This window comes from Struthio camelus, chromosome 2, assembly GCF_040807025.1.
Source record: "Struthio camelus isolate bStrCam1 chromosome 2, bStrCam1.hap1, whole genome shotgun sequence".
Classification (NCBI taxonomy): domain Eukaryota; kingdom Metazoa; phylum Chordata; class Aves; order Struthioniformes; family Struthionidae; genus Struthio; species Struthio camelus.
Genome location: NC_090943.1, coordinates 57,691,891 through 57,714,521, shown reverse-complemented (window position 1 = coordinate 57,714,521; position 22,631 = coordinate 57,691,891). Strand labels below are relative to the sequence as shown.

Here is a 22,631-nt window from a genome sequence, read left to right as displayed (position 1 = left end):
TCTGTGCCTTTGAGTGTGCTACAGCTGCAGATAAAGACTGTTGTCTTGATGGTGGAGTTGCCAGTGCTGTGAGTATTGGCTGTCTGGTCACTGTTTTGCTTGAAAAACAGACTGGGAAACATCAGGGGAAGTGGTAAATCAACAGGAAGCAGTAAATCTAGATGAGGAAAGGGCAGTATCACAAAGTACAACTATCTTCAAGGTGTTGGTTGTCATTAGAGCTACTTAGACTATACGTGTTCTTTTTCTCTCTGCCACGTGGAAAAGCTTTCAGGCTTTTGCCTTCTGCTTCATGCGACCGAGGAATAACAAAATAATTATTTTCCCAGCTGAGGGAGCACAAGCGAATGGGCATTAGCTTTTCAGTTTCTCCACTTTACCACTCGCTGCAGGCCACCACAATAGTGGCTTGACTGAATATGTGGGGCAACAAACTGCAGTGGGTGAGAATCTGGTCCACGCTTGCTCCTGCCAGCCTTGCGACACTAGGGAGACTGTCAGCAGAGATACAGCGTGACCAGTGCATGGCAGTGAGGGCTTAACTTGCAACTATGCTCTTTTAGAAAATAATGCTTAATGTTAGTGTCACGTACGCTGTACCCATTTCTCAGAAATTAAGCTGATATCCCCAGTGCCTAATATTGGAGACAGCCATCCAATCTGCCACACACAATGCTACATATTTTCAGCTCATCTAAGGCTACCTTTCAGTATGTGTATTTTTTTAAGGAGTATGTGGCTGTTTCGGAGACTTTGGGGAGGAAGATGTACTTGTGTGTCTTTTGTTAGTGATTTGTGGAAGAAGAAAGCCGTAATCTGTGTAATTAAACAAATAAGAAAGAAAAGGCATTCAGTACAGAAAATGGGACAGCTGACTCCAGCATTAGACATCGGGGGTATCCATGTATTTTCTCAGCACTTGACCGGAGCACACCTCTGCCCAGGGAGGCTCCTGTGGCTGCTGCCCTGGTGGTGGCCACAGGACCGCTCTGTGGCCCCCCTCCTAGGCGATGGCATCTTTCTATTGGAGCTCTGTGTAGGTTGGGGAAGGAGTCAGCCTTCCCCAGCAGCAGCCCCAGAATGGCTGCACATGCTGAGAGGGCAACCACCAGCAGCAGCCCCAGCAGCAGCCCTGGCAAACCGTACGCGTCTGCCCTTCAAAGCGCCATGCTGACGGCCGAGCCCCTGCTGGCTACTCTCTGGGTCACCCCACTCCCTAAGAAGCAGCTAAACAGCAAAACCTAACAGCAGACGCTGGCCACGGAGCGTTACTTTGATACTCTCTTTCTTGCAGCGAGGACCGATCACAGTCTGTGGGTGACGGGCCAGCACATCCCTTATATGTTCTGCCTGAAACCACATGGTGTAGACTAGGCCATAGAGTCAGAGCTGAATGAATGAAATATCTGTTCCTCTGCATGCTATGCTGCTTGTTAGCTTCAACCTGCTCGTGCTTTCTTTGAAAAATTAAAACATCTATTAACAGCTATGTTAAGTCTCAAAGAAACACCTGTGCAAACAGCACAAGCTGCCTGAAGCTTTCTTCTTTGAAATGGCTTTAATTCCTTGCTCCCTGAAATTTGCTTAGCTTCCTGTTCATCAAATGAAATGAGCATTGCTTTTAAGAGATGAGCATCCAGAACTGGTGTTTATACCTTGCCCTACTTCCACTGGTCCTGCTAAAAGGGCCAGAGGGTTAAGGAGCAGTCGCAGGAACACCACTAACCTATTTACCAGTGCACTCACTGCGCAAGACTAATGGGGCCAGAATGCTATCTGCAAAACCTGAGGGCCCACAGTCTTCTGCACTGGCCCTTGCCAATCTCACAAAAACAACTCCCCAAAAGCGCTGCTCCCTCAAATACCTTCCGAAGAGGAATATTTTCTGCTCAGTATCGCTGTTAGTGATTGTGATGGCACATGATACACTTTCAAAAATAAATAAATAAATAAACTGAAGAGTGTTTGCCTGGTTTTCAGGTGGAAGACAAATATTTTATTTATTCAATATTTTATTACAAGGACAGCACCCTAGGGAAGCTTGTCTCCTCTCTCTTCTCGCAGCTGGGACAGCCATCAGCAGCATGAACAGAAACACCCTCTACCACAGGCAGCAGGAGAGCTATGGGCAGGCCTGTGTCTAACAGCTGGCGTTACTGCCTTACTGGCTATCAAAGGCATGCACGAGTTGTTTGGGTCTGCCTGGCATGGAGCTGTGCACTGGAACTGCCTGATAAGAGTCTGTTAATGCCACACCGATACTCCCCATGAAAACTGCTCCACAGAAGAATGCATCATTTAGGCAACATCTGAAAAGAGAAAAGAGCTTTGGGAACCTTCAGATCTGGAAGACATACATCTCAGTATCAGCAATATTGATGTACCACTTAGCATGGTCCGCCTAATATTAAATCCCAGGACAGGACCATGCTGTGATAATGGAAAAACAGATTCGAGCAATCTAGCATCAGCTTGCCCTGTGCCTCACAGTGGAGAATCATGTCCCAGACACAATTTCTGGTCTTCTACTGAGATCAGACTGCCTAAGTAGCAGAGAGCTGGTGGGCAAGGGACTGAAGAGAATTAGCCTCTCCCAAGACTGCTCAAAAACTGACTGTCCTAAAGGTTGCGATTTCAATAGTTGGTACTGAGATTCAAGTTCCACTAGGCTTCACACACAACAGGCAGACAGAGGAAGCTGTGGAAAAGACAAGATTTCCAATTGCTATGTGTTTTTCCATTTAAGCAAAGCAGATTTAGGTTGTACTAGCACAGCCTTTGTATATTATGCCCCAGGGAGAAAGAGAATATGCATAGCCTTGTATTAGCTCTGAACTCATCCAACAGTTCTGTTCTCTTGGGAAGCTTCCTTTGCTACCTTAAACTTCTTCCCCACTCCTTCCTTTTTTTGAAAGAAACACTGTCATTTGAAGAGATGACAGTTCATTTTGGCAACCACAATAGTTTTTAATAGCAATATACAATACAATCTTCTCTCAGAAATATTTTATATAGACCATGCACATCCACAGCACTCAAACCTAGACAAAGCTCCAAACTGTGCAAGATAAAAAAAGTCCTCACGCACAGGAAGAATGCAAACAGTTTCTAAAAGGAAACTAAACAAGCTTTTCCAAAGAAAAATCTAACAAAATCCTGTACACTTTGAAACATTGTGGCATGTCAGAACAGGGTCTTTGGCCTTCCTTTGTTGCTTGACCAGGCAAGAGTACAGGGCATAAAAGCTGCTGAACTGTGTCTGCATTTCAGCCTTCTGATGCAAAGATTACTTAATTGGAGATTTATCACCTGTCAGTCATTTTTAAGAACTTTAGTTTCTATCCACACAAGTTGCACACTGTTCTGCTCTGCCACTGCTATATCAGGAACTACAGTATTCATGAAGCATCTTGCAGGACACCATCCACAGCCCTGGACTGCCCAAGATGAGACACAGATCCACTTCACACACCAGATTCAGAAAGCCCCAAATGAATTTCGGCTTCTAGTATAGTATGTCGGATTGATGTATGTTATGATGTAGTATGTTGTTTGAAATAAAAGACTCAAAGCAGCTCATGGAGTTGCCACCTTACTCTGCAGGTCAGTAATCCCAGACTTGGTTCTTTAGCTCTCTGACCCTGTAGTGCTTGGCATGATAAACAGCAGTTGCTGCTGCTGTTTTATGCAAGCACCCTCCAGGTCACCAGGGGCAAGAGGGATGGCAAAAGAAAGAAAAAATTCTTCCTATTTAGGATTTGGCCTATTTAGCATCTGCCCCTGTTTCTGACATTCAGAAGCAACACAGTGAATCAGGCAGCTTGTCAGACACAAACTGACTTTGACTGGAATGATCTGATGCAGTGCTCTATCCTTAACATGTAGGCAAATGTACATGGGACCCTCCTACTACTCTTGCAGTGCCAGTCTCCCATCACAGAAGGGCTGAGGTCGAAAAGAGCCAGCACCTTCCAAGCCTCTAGCCTGTCTCTTAGACCTTCCCTAGACTTTTCTGTCAGTCATCATATCTTATTGGACTCTGGTAAAGAACATCTTTTACAGCCTATGCCCCCTCTAATCTTGCATCCAGGGGTCCAAGGCAAGCACTGATTGTGCAAATTATACTTACAATTTAAAGAACAGTAGGTAATACCAGTTACCTGTACAGCTAGAGTATGTCATGCCTTCATATTTAGAGATGTCTGCTCTTTTTTTCAAATGAATTTTAATATCCCTAGGTATTTAAGAAAATAAAAACCAAAGTTATGTTTTCTGCAAGGCACGCCATGGAAGAGGAAGCAGACTTCCATGTCCAGCTTTGCAGCAACACCAACAGAGAACAAATCTTACGAGGAAGGAGGATCTACAACAGATGGTGAATCAACGTGGCTTTAACGGGCATACCAGTAAGAAGCACGGTGACAGATTCTGCAGTCAGTATTGCCTTCACTGTTTCTCCTCAAACACTTCTGCTCAGACATCTCTCACTGCATAAAGGTGATGTGCGCAAAACTATTTTTAAAAGGGGCTTCTCTCAGCATAGCGTCCAGGCCGTGGAAACCCTGCCATTTCCCATGGCAGTCTGCAAGTATAGTCCTTGAATGTGTTATTCAAATGATGTGGTGATCCAATCCATCTTTCCTCTACCTGCCCAAAGGCCTAATCCTCCTCTGAGAAGGCATTTCTTCTTCTCAGCTGAACAAGGCTTACTCCTCTGTGGAACTGCAAACTTCCCAGGGCCAGCTGATCACAGCAAGCAGGAAAAGGAGTGAGGCTGATAATTTCTAGTGCACGTCAGTCAAGACTACAAGCCCATTTTTTCCATCATCTACAGACCATGCCATTGCTGCCATCAGGTATGCCTTAGGGCCTGGGGCACACCATCTTGGAAAAAGCTGACCAGCCCCAAGTCCTGCAACAAGAGATAAACAAACAGCAGTCCATCACCATGTGCCTCCAGCATTTTAATTCCTCATCATTTATTGCATGGAACAGCTATTGCAGCTCAGACCCAGACCTGTCTCCAAAAGATCCAGGCTCAAGCAGCATTGAATCCTTAGGAGGAACCTCTAGCACTGTGCAATGTCAGTGCTACTTGCTAAAAGAAGAGCAGCACTGAGTGGGGAAGGGAATGCCAGGACGACAAAGGACAGGGAAAGCCGCACTCTAGCCCAGCAAAGAGGAGACGAGAGAATAACAACTTCAAGCTAGTTTAGGAACATGACTCACCCTTGTTTTAGAGCTTATTCATATTTACAAAAATCACGTCAGTGTTCTTCAAAAACAGATTTATCAGTACTGAAGTCAACTGGTAAGACAAAGTGGACCAGAATCCACATGCAAACAAGCGGACTGCTGCTTAGGGAGAGGGTTCAGCACGGAACCAAAGCAAAGCTGCCAAGCTCAGATTCAGCACTTTCATTCCAGCCTTTGCCAGTTTTGATTTATAACTGAAGAAACCGCCTTGCCAGGACAACCCAGCAAGACAACCCAGCATCGGGGGGGGGGGGGGGGGGGAGGTGATCTCACTAGTCAGAAAGAGGTGATCTTGGGAAAACAGCCACAAGATTTGGAAAAGCCACATTTCCACTGAAGCAATGCAGTCCCTGGGCCAACACATGCATCACGGCCACCAAGCACTTGGCTTGGTAGCCGGGGACACCAGGGAGACACCTCCGCCACCCCCAGCAGGGCAAGCAGAGCGCTGACGTCTGCTGGGTCTACCAGGGCTTCCCACCACACTTACTACACCATCTCGGCTACAGGACAGGGCGGGACAACGGGGGGGTGGGGGTGGCCGGGGCGTGACACAGCCCCTCCGGATCTCCCATCCCAGGCAGACCCTGCTTAACTGGCAAGCGCAGCCCCGCGCTGAGCCCCCTCCCCCGCCCCCCCGCCAGGAGCAGCCCTCACTGCTGCTGCAGCCCGCCCCGCCACCGCCCCGTTCCGCAGCCAGTCAGCCAGGCGGGGCGCAGTGACGTCCGCAGCGCTCCTCCCTCGCTGGCCAATCCCAGCAGCCCGCCGCGAGCCAAACGGGTAAGGGAGGGAGGGGGGAGGGGTACGCGGCTGCACGCGGTGGCAGGTCAGCACCGGTCAGCGCCGGTCAGCGCCGGTCAGCACCGGTCAGCACCGGTCAGCGCCGGTCAGCGCCGGGGCCGGCGGGCAGGCGGGCGAGCGGCCCCCGGGTCTCATCTCCCACAGAGGCATCTACTGCTCAGTGATCTGAACCATTACTACATGTTGCTTGTTACACAGGTACATATGTTCTCTATTGCCACTGAATTTTTTTTGTTTGTACCACCCTTGTCACATTTTCTTCAGCTCTCACTTTGAAAGCTGGCTTTCTTCAGTGATGATTGCAAGGTAATTAAATGGAAATAATAGGAAACGTTTAAATCACTCCTCCCCCTCCCCCCCCCCAAAGATCTCTTCGTTATTACATTGTTCCGCAGCTAGTTTCACATCCAGCAAGAGACATGCTGCAATGCACAGACCTCATGAACTCTATAAAACACAGGCAATTCAGAAGGGAAAATGTATAATGTATTACTTCAATTTCTTCTTTCCTGTCCCTCCTCCTAAAGGTCTTGTTCTGGAGATCGTGGCATTCAAAACCACAGGCTTCTCTCCACCATTTTCTTACCATTAATGTTTTCACTTTGTCTTCTACATCTTGAGCCTGGAGCAGAGGAGGCCTGGTTTTCTGGATCATTTAAGAAGTTAGACCCTGAAATGAGGTGACATATTTTGAACGCGCTTCAGCTCTCAAAACGGGGTTTCTTTGCTGCCCCTTCAGATCCAGCGCTTCCTTATCTGTGAAGCAGGAGGAAGACGGGAGGACTACGCAGCTGCTTAAATGGTCTGCTTTTCTGAGAACCGCTTGCCCGACTGTGTCGGGGGAGGCACTTAGAGATGTGTCACACTTCAGCTAAGGTGGGCTGTTGCTAGAAAGAAAGGCACAGAAATAGTAATAAGCACAACGACTTGTCCTTGTTTGTTCACTTTTCCAAATAGGAGCACTGAAGAGAGACTATTCTTGTCTGAGAAAACGTAACGTATGTGCCAAAAAAAGCTTTTCATGAGGGCTCCCTTCTGCCCTTTGCAGTTAACTTCTCTTTGGCGAGCTCCTCTCTCATTATGCAGTTCCCTCCTCAGGGGAGTGACTGTCTTCTTGTATTTCATGTATTGACTGTGCCTGCAAATTCGTGGAAGAGAAGACCAGGCCACCCACTTCTCTTCTGGTGCTTCTTTCCCCAGCTCACATCTCAGGGCAAAACAAAGCTGGAGCCAGGCTCTCTGGCTGGATGCTCTTCAGCATCCTGCTGTCTGCAGAGCCCCTATTGTGCCATGATGCAGAAGCTCTGCCAGGAAGATTTTCTCCACACTGGTGTGCCACAGCTCATCGCTAGAGCTGCTCAGACTAGTTTATAGCTGCAAATTCTCCTGGAACAGCAGCAGCTTCTGAGGTTATCCAGCGACTGTTATAAAGATGTACTACAGGCATCACCTGCTGCACGCTGGGTACTGCATCCCATACAAGTGCCTCGTCCCATCCCATGCAACATCCCATCCTAGGGGTTTGATGCTATTCAGGAACTTCACTAATCTGTTCTTATTAATCCTTTGGTGCTAGGAACTCTTTGCTGTGCAGGGCGGTTTTCTAAAACTGACACACACATGGAAATCCACAAGCACCATCATGGGGTAGGCCATAAATAGACATCTTGCCTCCAGCCGCACTTGAGAATTTGACAGAAACATAAGACCATAGGAGATGCTTTCTTGTGGGTCAGGCAGTCAGTAGTCTATTCCATGTCTGATAGTAGCAACAGTAGATATAATTTAGGGTGCATACGCCTGGCCACTTTCTGTGGCTCCTTGCCACCCCACTCCCTGATGATCTCCAACTGCTTGTGCTGATGAGGATCTTAAGGTGCCTTTGTCCTGGTAGACCTGAATTCCTTTCACATGAAACTGAAAGGGAAGCCCTACTCCAAGTGAACTCCCAAAGAACAGTCTTTTTTTTGCCTGTACCATGAAGTCTTCCAAAAGACTCCCAGGTTGCACGCGTCACCCAAAGGCTCTCAGACTCAGGAGACCCCCCCTCAGATGGCTTAAAGGCAAATCAGAGGTTCACCTTTGTATTTATCTTCGACAGCCGGACTTCTTCAGTTTGACTTGCCTGATCTTCCCAATTTCTACCTTCCTCTTTGCAAATCCTGACCTTTTTTCCTAGCCTCTTTTCTCCCTTGTGTTTCCCAGAATCACAGAACGATTGAGTTGCCTAATCCAACCCCCCTGCTTGAGCAGGGTCACCTAGAGCACATTGCCCAGGACCCTATGCAGATGGCTTTTGAATATCTCCAAGGATAGAGACACTCCACAACCTCTCTGGGCAATCTATTCCAGTGCCATTACCCTTATTGTAGTGATCCTAACTAGAAGACATTGAGGAGTTAGTGATTCACTGAACAGTTAACCTGATTAGGTACAGGCCTGTGCTGTGCTCCGCTGCACATATCCCTTGGCCGCAGGATTAACTTAGCTGGCTAATCGTAATGGAGGAGCCTGCAGGCAGGTCCCACTTGGCACCAGCTGCCTGCTTGTTCTCATCTTTATCTGAAAGTGAAACAGCAATTTCTCATGTGAACATCCTTTTGCTTGACAGTAGGAATGATGAATAAAATTGTTTTTTTCTAAGAAAATCCTTTAAGAGCTCTAAAGACTAAAATGCTAATGAACCTCACTGCAGATGGGATCTGTGCAGTGTACCGTGTCCTGATTGAGAGGTCTGTCTGATGCTGTATCATCTTGGGGTTCCTAGCATCAGAAGGGATGTAGCATTTAGTTGCTAATCTTTTATTGCTCCTATCTTTGAATATTCTGCTTAAATATCATATTATTCGTAAAGATTTGAGTGGGCATTTTTTCTTGCTGAAATCCGGAAAGCAGCGGCACCTACCTGGTGCACAACAAGGTTCCACTGCAAATGGCTCAGCAACAAGGTGCAACACTTCCTCTAACATCAAAAGAATTGATGGATGGCCTGGGGAAAAAAGTAGAAAAGAGGTACAAGTGTTTATTTTTTGCACAGACAGGTGATATTTCTGTAGCATTCCATGGCCTTGCAGATGATGTGTGAAATTACAGACTGGAAATTTGGTCATGAGAAAAAGGGGCAGGAACACTTGCGCTGGACAAAATTTGCATGGTAAAGAAGTGCATGAGACAGCCTTAGTAACAGCAATATATAGGCACATTTCCCTGAGCGCTGTTTTCACTCATTGCAGTAAATTTCCATGGCTTCCTAAGCTTACCTAGACACCTCATGATGCCAAGGGAAGGGCTCGCTCTCTCTGGCACCCAGCAGGTTTGGAGGAGGTGTCTCAGCTGTGCAGCCAGCTTCCAGTTCTTTGTGTCCCACATCCCTCTTCCTCTCCTGAATCCTCTCTCGTCCCCAGGGAAAGCTCAGCAGCTCTCAGGGAAATCTTCCCTTCTTCCAGAGGTCCCATCAGATTCAGCTTGCAGCTGTTAGCACAAGGGAAACAAAGAGCCTTTTCCTTGTTGTCCAGCTTCAGTCTTTCAAAGTGAGTACCCGATTAAAGTGAAACGCACTTATCGGTGGACAGACACTCAGGTACCATCTGTCACCCTAAATAAATAGTTTGACACTTACAGCTGACATTTTGTGAAATAAGCAATTTTGCTTTTAAGCTATGTTATAATTTCTGTATGTAATACAGAAACATTTATATAAAGTAATATATAACTTTATATATATATATACCCGCAAGGCTAAGGTTATAATAGTAAGGATATTGTAATATTAGAAAAGAAAGCTATGTTCAGTTAACAGTTCAATTAACAGTATGCTGAATTTATTGTGGGATCACATATATCATGCATGATTATTCAACGTTTACGTAAGGAAGATGGCTTGGAGATACAAGTGGTTTTGAAAAAGCTCCTTAGGCTGGTTTCCTGTACTGTCATTTGGCATGTTTCTGCTGTGCTGGGTTGGGAGTATCACAGCACTTACTGGGATGTTTTATTCTCAGAACTAGTTTTGGCTCTATCCACAGCAGTTTGTTTGGCTTTTCCTTTGCAGAAACAATAACAACATATTTAAATGACTTTTTAGAGAAGTGAACGTCACAACTGTGCTAAAGCTAGCAAACTTCAAATTGCAACATTTCTGTATGGAGCTGAGCTCATGGTGCAGCTGTCTGGATTCACTTCCTCCAGAGCCCCCAGCCATGGATGAAAGGCAATAATAGTGCCATGTCTCTGGGTGCAGCTACAACAGTCCTTTGTGTTGTTTCTTCAAGCAAAGCAGTGCCTGCCATAATAGTGGCCAGACTGTTCCCATCTCCAGCAGGAGTGCTTTCAGTCTGAAACTCTGGTAGTGGCATCAGTCTCCAGCTCTTTGGTTTGATGTGGAGCTGGAAGAGTTTGTTCCCTAGCAATAAGACATTTGACAGACGAGGAATTGAGCTAGTACCACTGATCGCATGCATCTCCGCAATGCTTATTTCCTTCCCGCACTTCTAAAGGAAAAGCCAGTAGAGGGAGCCTCATTCTTTAATGTGGCTGTCGTTTAGAGATGCAAGGAGATAGCGCTGCTCCTATGGCTTTCCAGCCACCAGGAGCAAGAGTTAGGTTTATTCTTCTGTCATTAAAAGAGTGGGGAGGAAAAGATTATTCTGAGGGAGAGAGGAGCTATGCCTAAGGATCAAAATGTTTTAGCCAGAGGGCTGATGGAGCGAAGAGCCCCAGAAAGCTGAGAAGGGCTGAGTTGGAAGAGGAGGAAATGCCCACAGCTTGTGCAGGAAAGGGACTCAGCAGGGGTAGAAGCAACAGCCCTGAGAGCTCTGTGTCCCAGCAGGCTGGGGACACTGGGAGCCCAGTGCATCTCATCTATGCAACTGTTTACACTCAGCGCAGGATGGCAAAATACTGGGGAGAAAAAATTCATAGTACAGGCATGATCTTTTTCCCTGAATTTTAATTTCATTTTATATTTTTTGATGCTCAGTAAAATTCAAGATGAAGCCAAATGTCCAAACCTGGAGATCCTCCCCAAAATGATACTTCCAATTTCTGCAGTTTTAGCTACCAACACTTTAAAGAAATGAATGCATAACATGCTCTTTTTAGGAGATCTGCCTCCCTTTTCTTCTATAAACTACAGAGTCTGGACCACTGAGAACAGTGTTTTCTCTTTATTTAGGTTCTCATTTCTGACCCTTCCAAATCTGGGGTGAGAGTATTTCATGGCGGAGTATGTAAAATGGTTTGATCCAATGCGGGCCTGTTTTCCCTAGCTGAACATGCCATTAGCAGTCCCTCCTTTGTTATCAGATGGCGAGTGCTACTATGCACTAAATATATTCCCATCACTAGCCCTTATCACCATGAAGACTGAGTGTCTTCATCTGCATATTACTCCAAAATTCACTGGATTATGGATTTTGATCCATATAAGAGAACTGAAAGAGTTTCATTGCCTTCAATAAAATTTTGGACCAGACCAAGTTCACCCAGTTCTGGCTCACTAATACAAAATCCCTCTGATAGTCCAGCTTTTCAGTTTCTTCATAGGCGGAGGTATTAGCAAAGACTAGTAATAACATTTTCCCAATGAAGTTGTTTACACACTTTGGAAGGATCTCTATGAGTGCAGAAAAAAACAACATTGTTCTACTTGCTGACCTTTGTTGTCTTGTCTGTTTTGTCTTTGGCTGCTTGAGATCCCGGGTAGCTGCCTTTCCTAGGTGCATTCTGCACAGCATCTCTTAACGTTAATAAATTGTCTGTTCCTAGTATGTTCCTCTCATTACAAATGCTCCAGCATAGTCATAAAGTGTATGACCTGATTTATTGAGATATTACAGTAAATTATTGGGACTGCTTCTATGACTACCCCAATAGGGATGTACATCTGGAATTATGAATGCAGAGGTGTAAATGTCATGTACATGATGGATCTTCTATGTAAAATTTATAGCATCAGAATGTTGTTGCGATCCTGTTAGATGGGACAGTGAAAAATATAAAAAAAACTCTTGACCTTCTAAACTGATGGGCTTGAGCAGTATTTGTATGGTTTCATGATGACACCAGCATCACTTCTGCTTCCATTATAATTCACTTCCAACAGCTCTTTAAATATTCATTGTGGCCATCTGCTTGAACCGTGCTGGTTGAACTAGATATCACAGCAGCATTTGATACGCATCCCAACCTCTTCTCCTTCTCCCCTTTCCAGCCTCTGGCCTTTCAGGCACTAAGCAGCATCTACCTGGTTAGACTTTCGCTTTTAATCTTTCTGGTCACTTTTCTTGAGGATGACTTAGATTAATCACTCAATGGCTTAAATTTTTTTAATGGATAAAGTTGGAAGTTCATAGCATGTGTGTCAAATTGTTGTCATTTCCCTTAGTCATTTGCCTTAGGAGAGTGTTTCCATGGCTTTGGCTTAAATGGAGCCTAATTTCTACTGGTATGTCTAACTTGTAGAGTGCTGAAGGGAGGAGAAATGAATCCCACCCTTAACAATTGAAGGCTTACAATGGAAGTTGATTTCCTTAACTTCTTATATGCTGGTCTTGTGCTTTGTTCACTCTAGGAGGTGATATCTTTAGAGAGATTAGCAACAGATTTAGGAAATAAAGAGAAAAACTGTTGCAGCACACTTCAAATGCAGCATGTTTTCACTTTCACCTGATGACATTGAGTCACTGATAAAGACAGTGTTTGCCTTAAAACTCATATTAAAAACAAATTAAAAGCAACAGCTGCAGTGAAAATTCAAAGCAAAACTGTTCAGTTCCTTTGCATGAGCAACTGCACATTAACATTGGGTAGCGACCAAAACCCATGGTACAATTAGTGTTCCTCTGTGTTGTGCAGAGCACAGATTCATGGCTAGATGCATCCTCAGCCCCAGAGAGCTCTGAGTATAAAATCCTAAACCAATGCTTATTAAAATCAAACAGAAATTTTTTGTTGACTTTGATGGTTGTTGGATCAGGCCTTGAAGTCCCAGTACTTCCAAGAAGCTTTGTAGTTCTCTGTGAGTGTAATTACAGATCCATGAAAAATGTAAGCAATTCCACCTGGTCCTCTACCAAGGGTTGTTTCTTGAACACAGCAGAGTGCAATGGAGACCATCATTAATTGGACCTTGATCTGTTTGTGGGAACCGTGCAATAGATTTGATACCATTACACTCAGTCCTGTAGTCTTTTAGTTCTCTCTCCCAGTAAAAGACTGAAGGCTTTTGTCCATGTTGCTTTCTTCTCTTTTTGCTTCCTTCTAAACCTCTTTTAATGGTGTACCTAAGTTAGATGTGTTATATCTTAGTTGCAAAGATGATGAGCAGAATCTACTTTCCATAGTGTTTATCTGCATCGTGACATGCTTTAATGTGAGGATAGACAACTTCTCCCTCCCTCTTGTTGAATGCTGTTTAACTTTTCCAAATTCTGTATACAGAGGAGTTTTAAAAAGAAATGGATGTTGCAAAAGACGATGTCAACAGAGGGGTCCTGTTGGCTCATGTTGTTGAATGTTCCAATCCTAATGCCCTTCTGACATCAGCATGCTAATTTTGGAGCGCAGGAATTGGCAGCACTGCTTTTTTGGATCAAGGTTCTGAGTTGTATCTCAAAGTGGAAGCGTGTCCTATAAATGTGGTATGTGAAGCAATATTTTGATGAGTCATGTAGTATAAAGTATGACTTAAAATATCCTTTCACATCTACACTACAACAATCTGCTTCAGTCTGCTTCTGCTGGGCTTCATGGTGTCTTTTGGCTCCCTGTTCACCTCTGGATCTCTGTGTGTTACTATTATCTCTTGCCACCTGCTCAGGTTATTAGGCCGAAATGTGAAAAAAGGGGGTCAGGAACTTGGTCCTGCAAAGCCTGGCCTGCATTGCGGTGTCAGAGCCAGAGGGGCTCTGGCAGTTCCCAAAGTTTCCTGTGCTCTGAGGGGAAGGAGGGTGAGCAACCTCGTCTTTCTTGGTCACTTTGTTCAGGCAGCTTTGACCATGTGCAGAGACGCTGCATGCAGGGTATACAGAGTGTGTCTCTGTATCACACATACAGAGAACTTAAAAGTACTAAGTAATTCTTTATTGTCCAGTAGCTAGGACTGATATACTACTGGCTAAGTATTAGCATACCTGCTGTCCCAGCAAGGCATTAGATGAGTCTTTGCAGCCCAGCAAGCTGTGTGTCAGCTGGGCAAGAGCTGGCCTCCGTCTCTCCTTGCAATAGGCTGAACCTTCATGTTGCTCTTTTGACTTCTTGTTTTGCCTGTATGATTTTATAATTTTTCAGGTCAGCGTTTTCTCTCTTGAATCCCTGATCTGCTGTCTATCCTGGTCTCAACAAACTCGCCTGTGCCTGCTGTTTTACTTTCTGTTCTTTGCACAGCTCCAGCCAACATGTTTCTCACAGCTTGTCCTCACATCTGAGCCATTATCTCAGGAGTCTGAGCTCAGGTAGTGCAGCTGGGCTGTATCAAAACAAGGCCTTGGCTGGCATACGGCTGAAATCTGAGGAGGAGGATTACAAGTGAGCACCTCAGAGCGACTCTGACTGCAGGGATGCCTCTGCCAGTTGCTCTGAAATGCCAAAAACAGGGAGGTTTTTCTGACATGAACATAGGTGTAGCTAGGCATCTTTGTGAAAGTGGGACTCAGTGCCTGAAGCTGTTCAGTCCCTTGAATCATGGTTTTCTTTTCTGGGTGGGAAGGGTAGGAGGTGAGATGGTTGCCACCTCCTTGTCTAGTAACAGTCTGGCATTTACAGCACCTCCTCTGAAAAGGAGACCTGGATTTCAGCTCTTCCTTGCCCTAGCTTAACACCTCATCTCTCACGTCTCATGAGAGCGCTGTGACCTCCAGGCCAGAGGGCAGTTAGTTTGTTGTCGGTGGCAGCAGCCACTCTTGGCTCTGCAGCAGGTGCCTGCCTGTGCCCTGGTGGTGCTTGCAAACGGTTTTGCAGCAGCTTGCACCTTGGCACGGCTGTATGCAAGACTATGGTGAAGGCTACAAGGGTGTCTCCTGACATTAGATGGACCTTATTTCCCTGTGGTCCCTGTGAAATCTTACAAATAAGTCAAAAGTTTATAGCCAGATTGGAATCTCTGAGTTGCTCAGAAATCTGATCCTGTTGGTACTTCAGGCTTTTTGAGGAGGGATGGAGGGATGATTTGGGGAAAACTCATCATGAATGGTGAATAGGTGTCATCCTCTTGAAACCAGTGTCCCTAACCTACCCCATGAACTCTGGTGATGTCATGCTATCTCCTAATTTTTCATCCCATCCCCCTACGCCAGGGTTAAACTGAAGTTGCAGAGGTCAAGTGCCTGCCCTTGCTCTGAGTCTCCTTCCACAAGCACTCTTCAACACGGCAGGTTCAGCCGCAGATGTGCACTTTCACTTGTGGAGGTGGAGCCCGAGACATCTCACTTCAGTTTCCCCTGGTGCCAGTAAGACTAACCCAACCTCTCTCCAAGTCCTAGGTGTTGTAACAAGAAAAAAGAAACTTTCCATAAAGACTTTTCTTCTCCCTCCTCAAAATCCTCATGTCTTTTAATCTTGTTTTGCATTTCAGAAGATACTGACTAACAGGAAAAAGTTCCTTTTGGCAGACGTTCATGAAAAGAGGGATTGGAAGAAACTCATTCCACACTTCATGTACAGAAACAGCAGAGGCCTTAAAGATTTGTTCATGAGTAGTTTTTGATTATATTGAAAGAACTGGTTTTGTGTATATCGCAGTTCTGATGCAAACCTTTGTAATATTTCTCAGCTGCGCCTTTGAGCTTCCTGTTAAGGTGCATGTCAGCCAGTGAGCATCTAGTTTATTCTCTGACATAGTGAAACTATTGACACTTGTACTTGTGTTACTAACACGCCTAAGTTTATTTAATGCTCATTTACTGTTCCATTAACCTTTGGTCAAAAATGTTTCCATTGATGCCAGTGGGGATGTGACTGGATCTTTTGCTTTAAAAAATCTCAGACAGCTTTAAAAGAAAAGTGGAAGAGTACCTGAAAATACTATTTTTGAACAATATTCTATTCAGGTGAAGAAAAATAGTGAAAAATACTCAACACCAGATTCTGCTCATTCCTTTTCTTCAAAGCTTCTGCAAAACTGAGCTCCATCCATTGAAAAATTTAACTTGCGTACAGCATTAAGGCATCTGAGCCCTCAGTGTGCCACAGATCTGCTCTCTAACCTTGTTCCTCATTTTCCTTACTATGACAGGTTTTATTATATCTTCATTTCTATCCATCTTCTGTTTTATCTTCTCTTTTATTTATCTTGTAGGTGTTCACAGAATACAGGCAAGTATATTAAGTTCATGGCCTTACTCTACAGAAAAAAGCATTCACTATTGACCATGCAGGGTACGTCGGTCTAAAGGCATTTGCAGGCTTTTAAAAATCTAACTGATATGTAATAGTCATTAATTTTAAAAATCTAACTGATATGTAATAGTCATTAATTTATGAGTGATCAAGATTTACTAGAGCTTTTTCTTTAAAAGCACTGTTTTTAGCAGACATACTTGGTAGAAAACATCATTATTGTGTAACTGGCTCTCTCCTCTTCTGCTGTGTGTGGTTTCTCAGATATGATAGGGAGAACAGTAGCGATGTGTGAACATTTCTCAGTACAGTTTTGAAAGCAGGAGGAAGGGAAGGGAGAAGGTGTTAAAATTTAATTTGGATGGTGCATAGCTTTAACTTTTATCCAGGCTGTCTCTGCTGAAAGATTCAAAAAGATGCTTCTAAAATAAAACTAGCATAACATTATTAGCTAAAAAGATTTTTTTCATCCTACAGAGTGAGAAAAATCAGTGTCTCACATGCCAAGGGCTAGGAAGCCAGCAATAGTTGTGGAGTTCGGTTCCTATAGTGACCGTTATAGTGACTGTTAGCATTTAAAGTGTCTTTTCATCTAATGATTGAAGTAGTTCAGAAAAATCTCTTTCCAGAGATAGTTCCTGGATGAGTGCAGTATTTATTATCCTGTATACATCTATAATACCTGTATACATCTATAATAAGATGAGACAGAGCAGAAATTGAGTTTGGGGAAGAGCCAAAGAAAGTTTTGCTGGAATCTGGAGGTAGGTTAACTTGTCTCTAATCCCTGCTGTTTGTTTATAGCTCTTTTAAATGCGGCAGAGATACATTGCTGGGCAAAAATCCAATAAACCTGGAACACAACTTCTAAAATATGCTGAAGAATACACTAGCCACAGCTAAATAACACTCTCTTAAGCCAATCAGGCTGTTTGCAGGTAGAACAGTTTTAATTCACCCCAGGGCCCGTTTCCCTGGAACTGTCCGTGAGATCTTTGGGCTGAATAATGATAATAAGACAGCTGTAAAGGAAATATTTTATTCCTGCAAATAGAGATGTAAGTTATAACTTCTCAGTGTACTAATATTACTAATTTCACTGAGAGAAGTGCTGACATTCCCAAGCTCTGATGCAGAGCACAGTCATGAAATTTAGTTTGGAGTTCCTCGAAACAACTATGATAAGAAACTGAAGAGATATGAGGGCCAATCTGGATCAACTGAGAACAAACTATATATTAAGAAATGAGTGGAGAGCTAGAATAAGGATCCTTGATAATCAAAAGCTAGCAGTGAAAACTAAATCTTCGGAGTACATGGGCTTCAAAGCCTGATTTTAGATGCCATGATCACAAGCAATAGATGCTATAACTTGACTGAGTCTTGAAAGAGGACACCTTTTTGAAGTTTGCATTAGTCCCTTGCTATGGCCTATGGTTTTCATTATGAAACTGCCTCTCCTGTGGCCAGGGGTTCCATCACTCCCTGTAGGCACTGGCTTTTTAGAGCACTTGTGGTGGGTCTACAGCTGGCAGTGACAGCTAGGCAGGGCTTCTCTCACAAGTGATCTTCCATACCCCGGGAGCAGATCCCTGGTTGCTCTACATGTTATTGCTTCATTGAAATCAATGAGCGTGAAGACAAGAAGACGTGCTGCAGGAGAGGAGGCTTCCAACCTGCAAAGCACAGACCCAGGTGACTGGGAGGAAAAATCTACTGATGTTTAGAAAATCCGTTACCAGTCCTGAACCTGCACAATTAGTCCACAATGGTTCATATCCACATGTCTTCTTCAATGGAAAAAAAAAAAATCTTAGGACTGTCATATTAAGATAAATGTGTCCTCTGCATTTTACGGGCCTTCTAAATTAGGGACACCCACAATCAGAACAGATATGATTCCAAAACAGCTATCTTGCTAGATACTCTTCTTTACTCATCTTTCTCCTCCTCACATCATTTTAAAGCTTTTCAGGGTTATGACTGCAATTCCATCACCTCACCTCTCCTCCTAGTCTGCAAGAACAGTGGAAGTGATGGCACTGTCTCAATGTGCATTAGCATGAGAAATAGAATTGGAGAGGATAGATGATGTAGTGTGCTTATAATGTAATCATCCAATTTGTGAGCAAAAACTCATTTATAGAATCCAACTGATGCTGTGCAGCTGTTTCCTTTAAAATGCCTAACTTGTGTGAGGAACTCACCAATGCAGGCAAGTTCTTGGTGGAATTAAACATAGATATATATATATATATGTCACACTATTCATTATTATTGTTATCCAAATGAAAGGTGTGATCTTCTAGATCCTCACTATAAGTATCAGGAACAGCCTATTTGATGGGGAAGAGAAGAAGAGGGGTATGGAAAAGTTGAGAGTGGAATACACTGCTTTTAAGCAAAAGTAGGCCAATTTATCTTTCAGGAGAGATCCAGAAGACGTCCTTCAGAAAGCTCTTTTGTCCTTTTTAGCTGCCTGTTTACAAGGCAGATGTTTCTGGTTCTGGCTTGTGACCTTCTGAATGAAAAGATAAAATGTGTAAAGCAAATCTATGCCCAGATTTTTGAAAAGCAATTTTGCATGACTTCTGAATGCTGACTTGAGATAGACTCTAAGGGAGCCCAAATTTAGACGATGGGTGGTTGGTGCTTATCAGAAATTCAGATGCTTCCACAGAGTCTCAGTTTGGGAGCCTCCATCTTTTATCATATTATGGAATTTTTTCAGTTAAGGTGGGAAAGCTTGTATGTCAGCACCATTCTCCCAAATTGATCTTTCTTCTGTACCATTGCCCATGCTTTTCCTTTAAAGCCTAGCACATCAACCGAAGCATCAGTATCCTACTCAAGATTCATTCCCAAGCTTGAATCAGTACTATAGATGCCACCTCTCAAGATACTATTGCTGTTTGAATTATACAACATAAAGCCGATTTCTTTGTGTAGCCCCTTCTACAGCAGGGTCCAGGTTGGCAGTTACCCTTTCTAAGAGAGGGAAGTGCAGATCCCTAGAGCTCCGGCAACAGACACAAAGGTGGCTGATGACAAAGCATCCTTGGATCTCAAGAAAGTTGCCCTTCCCATCATCCTAGTCTTTTCCTCAATAAGATATTTTTTTGACACAACTGTGTACTTTATGAAGTCAAAATGCCTGGTATTTACAAAGTAATACTTAAGTACTTGCTCCCATGCCCACCATCTAACCTAATCCTCTAAAGGATCTTTGGATCTCCTGCCATGCCTCATTATCTGCTCAAACCTGGAAAGGTTCACACAAGGGCAGCAGCAAGAGCAGTTCCAGCTCTCCTCACTCATACATACAGTGTTTCTTCTGCTGTATTTGAAACTCATTTCTCTAATTCCTTCTCTTTCAGGGAGGAGTATTTGGGAGAGGAGAGAAACCTACCGCCTTGCTGAAGTTCAGCACAGAAATCTGTGTAGCAGAGATGCTACCTAGAAGCGAATTTCATACAGAAACATCACCAGCCTTCGTTCTGTGAACAAGCTCTGCAGGCCGCTTGTTAATGCCACTTTCCCTGCAGAAGCCTCATTTGCGGGAGTTTTGGAGCCCATGTTGTCAACCAGGCTATTTACTAATTGAAGCTGGTGGTAGGACCGACCTCCAGGGGAACAAAACCAGGCCAGTGCTGAGCACTGCTTAAGTGTAGGCAGCTCTGGGAAGCAAGGTAGGTTCACATAATTAAACTGAAATCAAAGGGCACTTGTAGCTTTTAGACAAAATGCTTCCAACTGATGAAATTTCTTTTTGCATGTATCTTGGCATGTTTGTTGTAGCCAGTGATGACGTTCTGGCTTGTGTTCTTTATCAATCTGAAAAATCAACAGACGGTATTACAAATATAGAACAACTCCCTGTAGAAGAATTTAGGCACAGGCTGAGAGCCTGGAGCTTCACAGTGTATTTGTTTTGCGTTGTTCACCACCAGGGTTTCTCTTCTGCAGATGAGGGAACTGTATGCTTAGCTAAATAGCAGAAACAAGGGCCAGAAATGAACCTGGGGCCATGGTATCTTGGCTTTGATAACCTTAAGTGACTGAGGTTGAGCAGTTCTCTATTTTGAAGCATCCTGGGGTGCTTGAGTGTCAAGGAGGACCAGAAGTTTTGCTGCAAGGGCCCTCTAGTTTTAACTACAAGTTGTAATTTCAGGAACTAAGTCAAAAATCTTAAATCAGTTTGGAGTCAGTTAATCACGGTAGGCATCTGCACAGAGATTCAGGCGAGTAGCCTGGCACTGAGAGGAGAGTGAATGTCTATTGGTTTTATGCAACAAGGTGAGCACGGCAGGCTCAACACCGCTGTGAACCATGTCAGAAAAGTGCCATGCAGGGGCCTAACCATGGATTCAGTTCCCCAAACCTCAGCATCTGATTTTGTGCTAAAGCTTCACAACGTCCTGTCTGTTCTTCAGCCCTAAACCCAGACCAAAGGGGGTCGGGGCAAAGAGGCTGGGAACAGGGCAGGGGGGCTCCAACCTGGTGGAAATTTCACAGGAAATAACTCAGCATATCTCTGCTTTGCTCTGTCCACTGCAAAACAGGGCTGACACCTTACCTTTCTGCTGGATGGGGAAGGCTCGTCCGTGCGCTGCATCTCTTGGCACAGTGAGGCAAGGGAGCGGGATTGACTGCTGTCATATATACGGTTACTAGCTACTGCAGCACTGGCAGCCGCTAATAACCGTGTATATTATCACAATAATCTTTGTGTGTCCTAGCTGGCCCGGGGGTGGGGGGCGGCTCACCTGCAGCCCCGGCGGGCATCGCCTCTCCCCGCCGTAGCTGTAAGGCCGCCCCCCTCCACAGCGCCCCTCCTCCTCCTCCTCCCTCTCCCTGCCTGCCTCCATCCCTGTCTCCCTCCCTCCCTCCCTCCTTCCATCCTTCCCTCCCTCCCTCCATCCGTCCTTCCCTCCGTCCCTGCCTTGCCGCCGCCGCCGGGCTCTGCCTCGCCTGCCGCTAGCCATGGCCGACATGAAAACCGGCATCTTCGCCAAAAACGTCCAGAAACGCCTGAACCGCGCTCAGGAGAAGGTGCGCAGGGAGCCGCGGGGCGGGGGGGCGGGGGGGTCCGTGCACTGCGCTGGGGCTGGCACCGGCGGCTGCGGGCCTCCAGGCACCCCCCGGGCGGCAGGAGGAGGAGGAGGTGGAGGAAACGGGGGGGGGGGCGGGCGGCAGCTGCTTGCTGCGGTGGGGGATGGTGGTGAGGCCCTCCTGGGGTCGGGCTCGGCTTCCCCTCACCCCCCCCTCCCCCCGGCCAGGGATGCCCCTATCGCCGCTGGGCCCTCACCCCCGGCACCTGCTGCCTCTTGTTTGAGAGTCCCTGCAAGTAGCCGCCATCCCCAGGGTCACTGTCACCCTGGTGGGTCTGCTGTTGGGGCACTGCTGGAGATGGTGGGATTATGTAACTGGCCCATTTATTGCTTATCTTGAATGAAATTCTCCTCTGGTGTGGAGCGAGCTGACTCAAGTTCCTGCCAAAGTGGCTGAGGCCATTTTGGGGGTCTGTGACCTCCCCAGTGCTGTCTGCTTGCACTCGGCAGATACCTCCAGGTGAGCTGTCTGCCCCTTTGGAGATGAGCATCCAAGAGCCTTGCTTCACTGCTTGGGCAGCGCAGGTGAACCGAAGCCCCCATGGGCTCGGTGGGGGTACCAAGTGACGCTGGTTTACACCTGCCAAAGACCTGACCTGGGGTTTTCTTGCTCTCTGCTCTCTAATGAGAAATGAGACTCCCCAGTGGATGTAGGCCAAATGGTTGTGTATGGTGGTACGATAGCAGGAAGATATCTGCCGGCCTGATCTGTTCATAGAAATAAAGGTTTGCCTATCTCATTGTCCCACATCAACATGCACGCACACAAGCACACATGCTTTCAGCCCTTTAAGAGGATTGCATTTCCTTTAATATCCACTCAGCTCATCCTGAACTAAAGTGATCCTCCTTGCAGTGCTCACTTGGCAGCTGAGCAATCCAGCTACAGAGGTGGTGCTACTGCCTTCTAAATCACTTGTGTCAGTAATCCATGGTGACCACTCCGAGTAATGCTTGCAGAGAGGCCCACACCTGGATTTTTTTTGAGTTGGCAATTGCTTCAGTTTTGCAGATCATCTCTTAATGGTATGCCATTAGGCATGACACCAAAATTGTGTGTAGCTGATTACGTTTATTGCTTAGAAAACTCAGAAAACTCTTGCGTTACTCCAGCTTGATACTCAATAA

General features: G+C 45.3%; 1 protein-coding gene across 4 annotated transcripts in view; it reads left to right on the top strand.

Annotated features, from left to right (window-relative positions):
- Positions 1-6,030: 6,030 nt before the first annotated feature.
- The window catches only part of LOC104147070 (amphiphysin), a 127,741-nt gene continuing 111,140 nt past the window's right edge, over positions 6,031-22,631 (top strand). For 2 of the 4 annotated variants that reach the window (XM_068935918.1, XM_068935917.1), the window contains exon 1: positions 20,960-21,444. In XM_068935918.1, the coding sequence (XP_068792019.1) occupies positions 21,376-21,444 (69 nt within the window). In that variant the 5' untranslated portion in view covers positions 20,960-21,375. Of the gene's footprint in view, positions 6,256-19,769; positions 20,082-20,959; positions 21,445-22,631 lie in introns of those variants that run through there. The other 2 variants (XM_068935920.1, XM_068935919.1) reach the window with 2 other exon arrangements.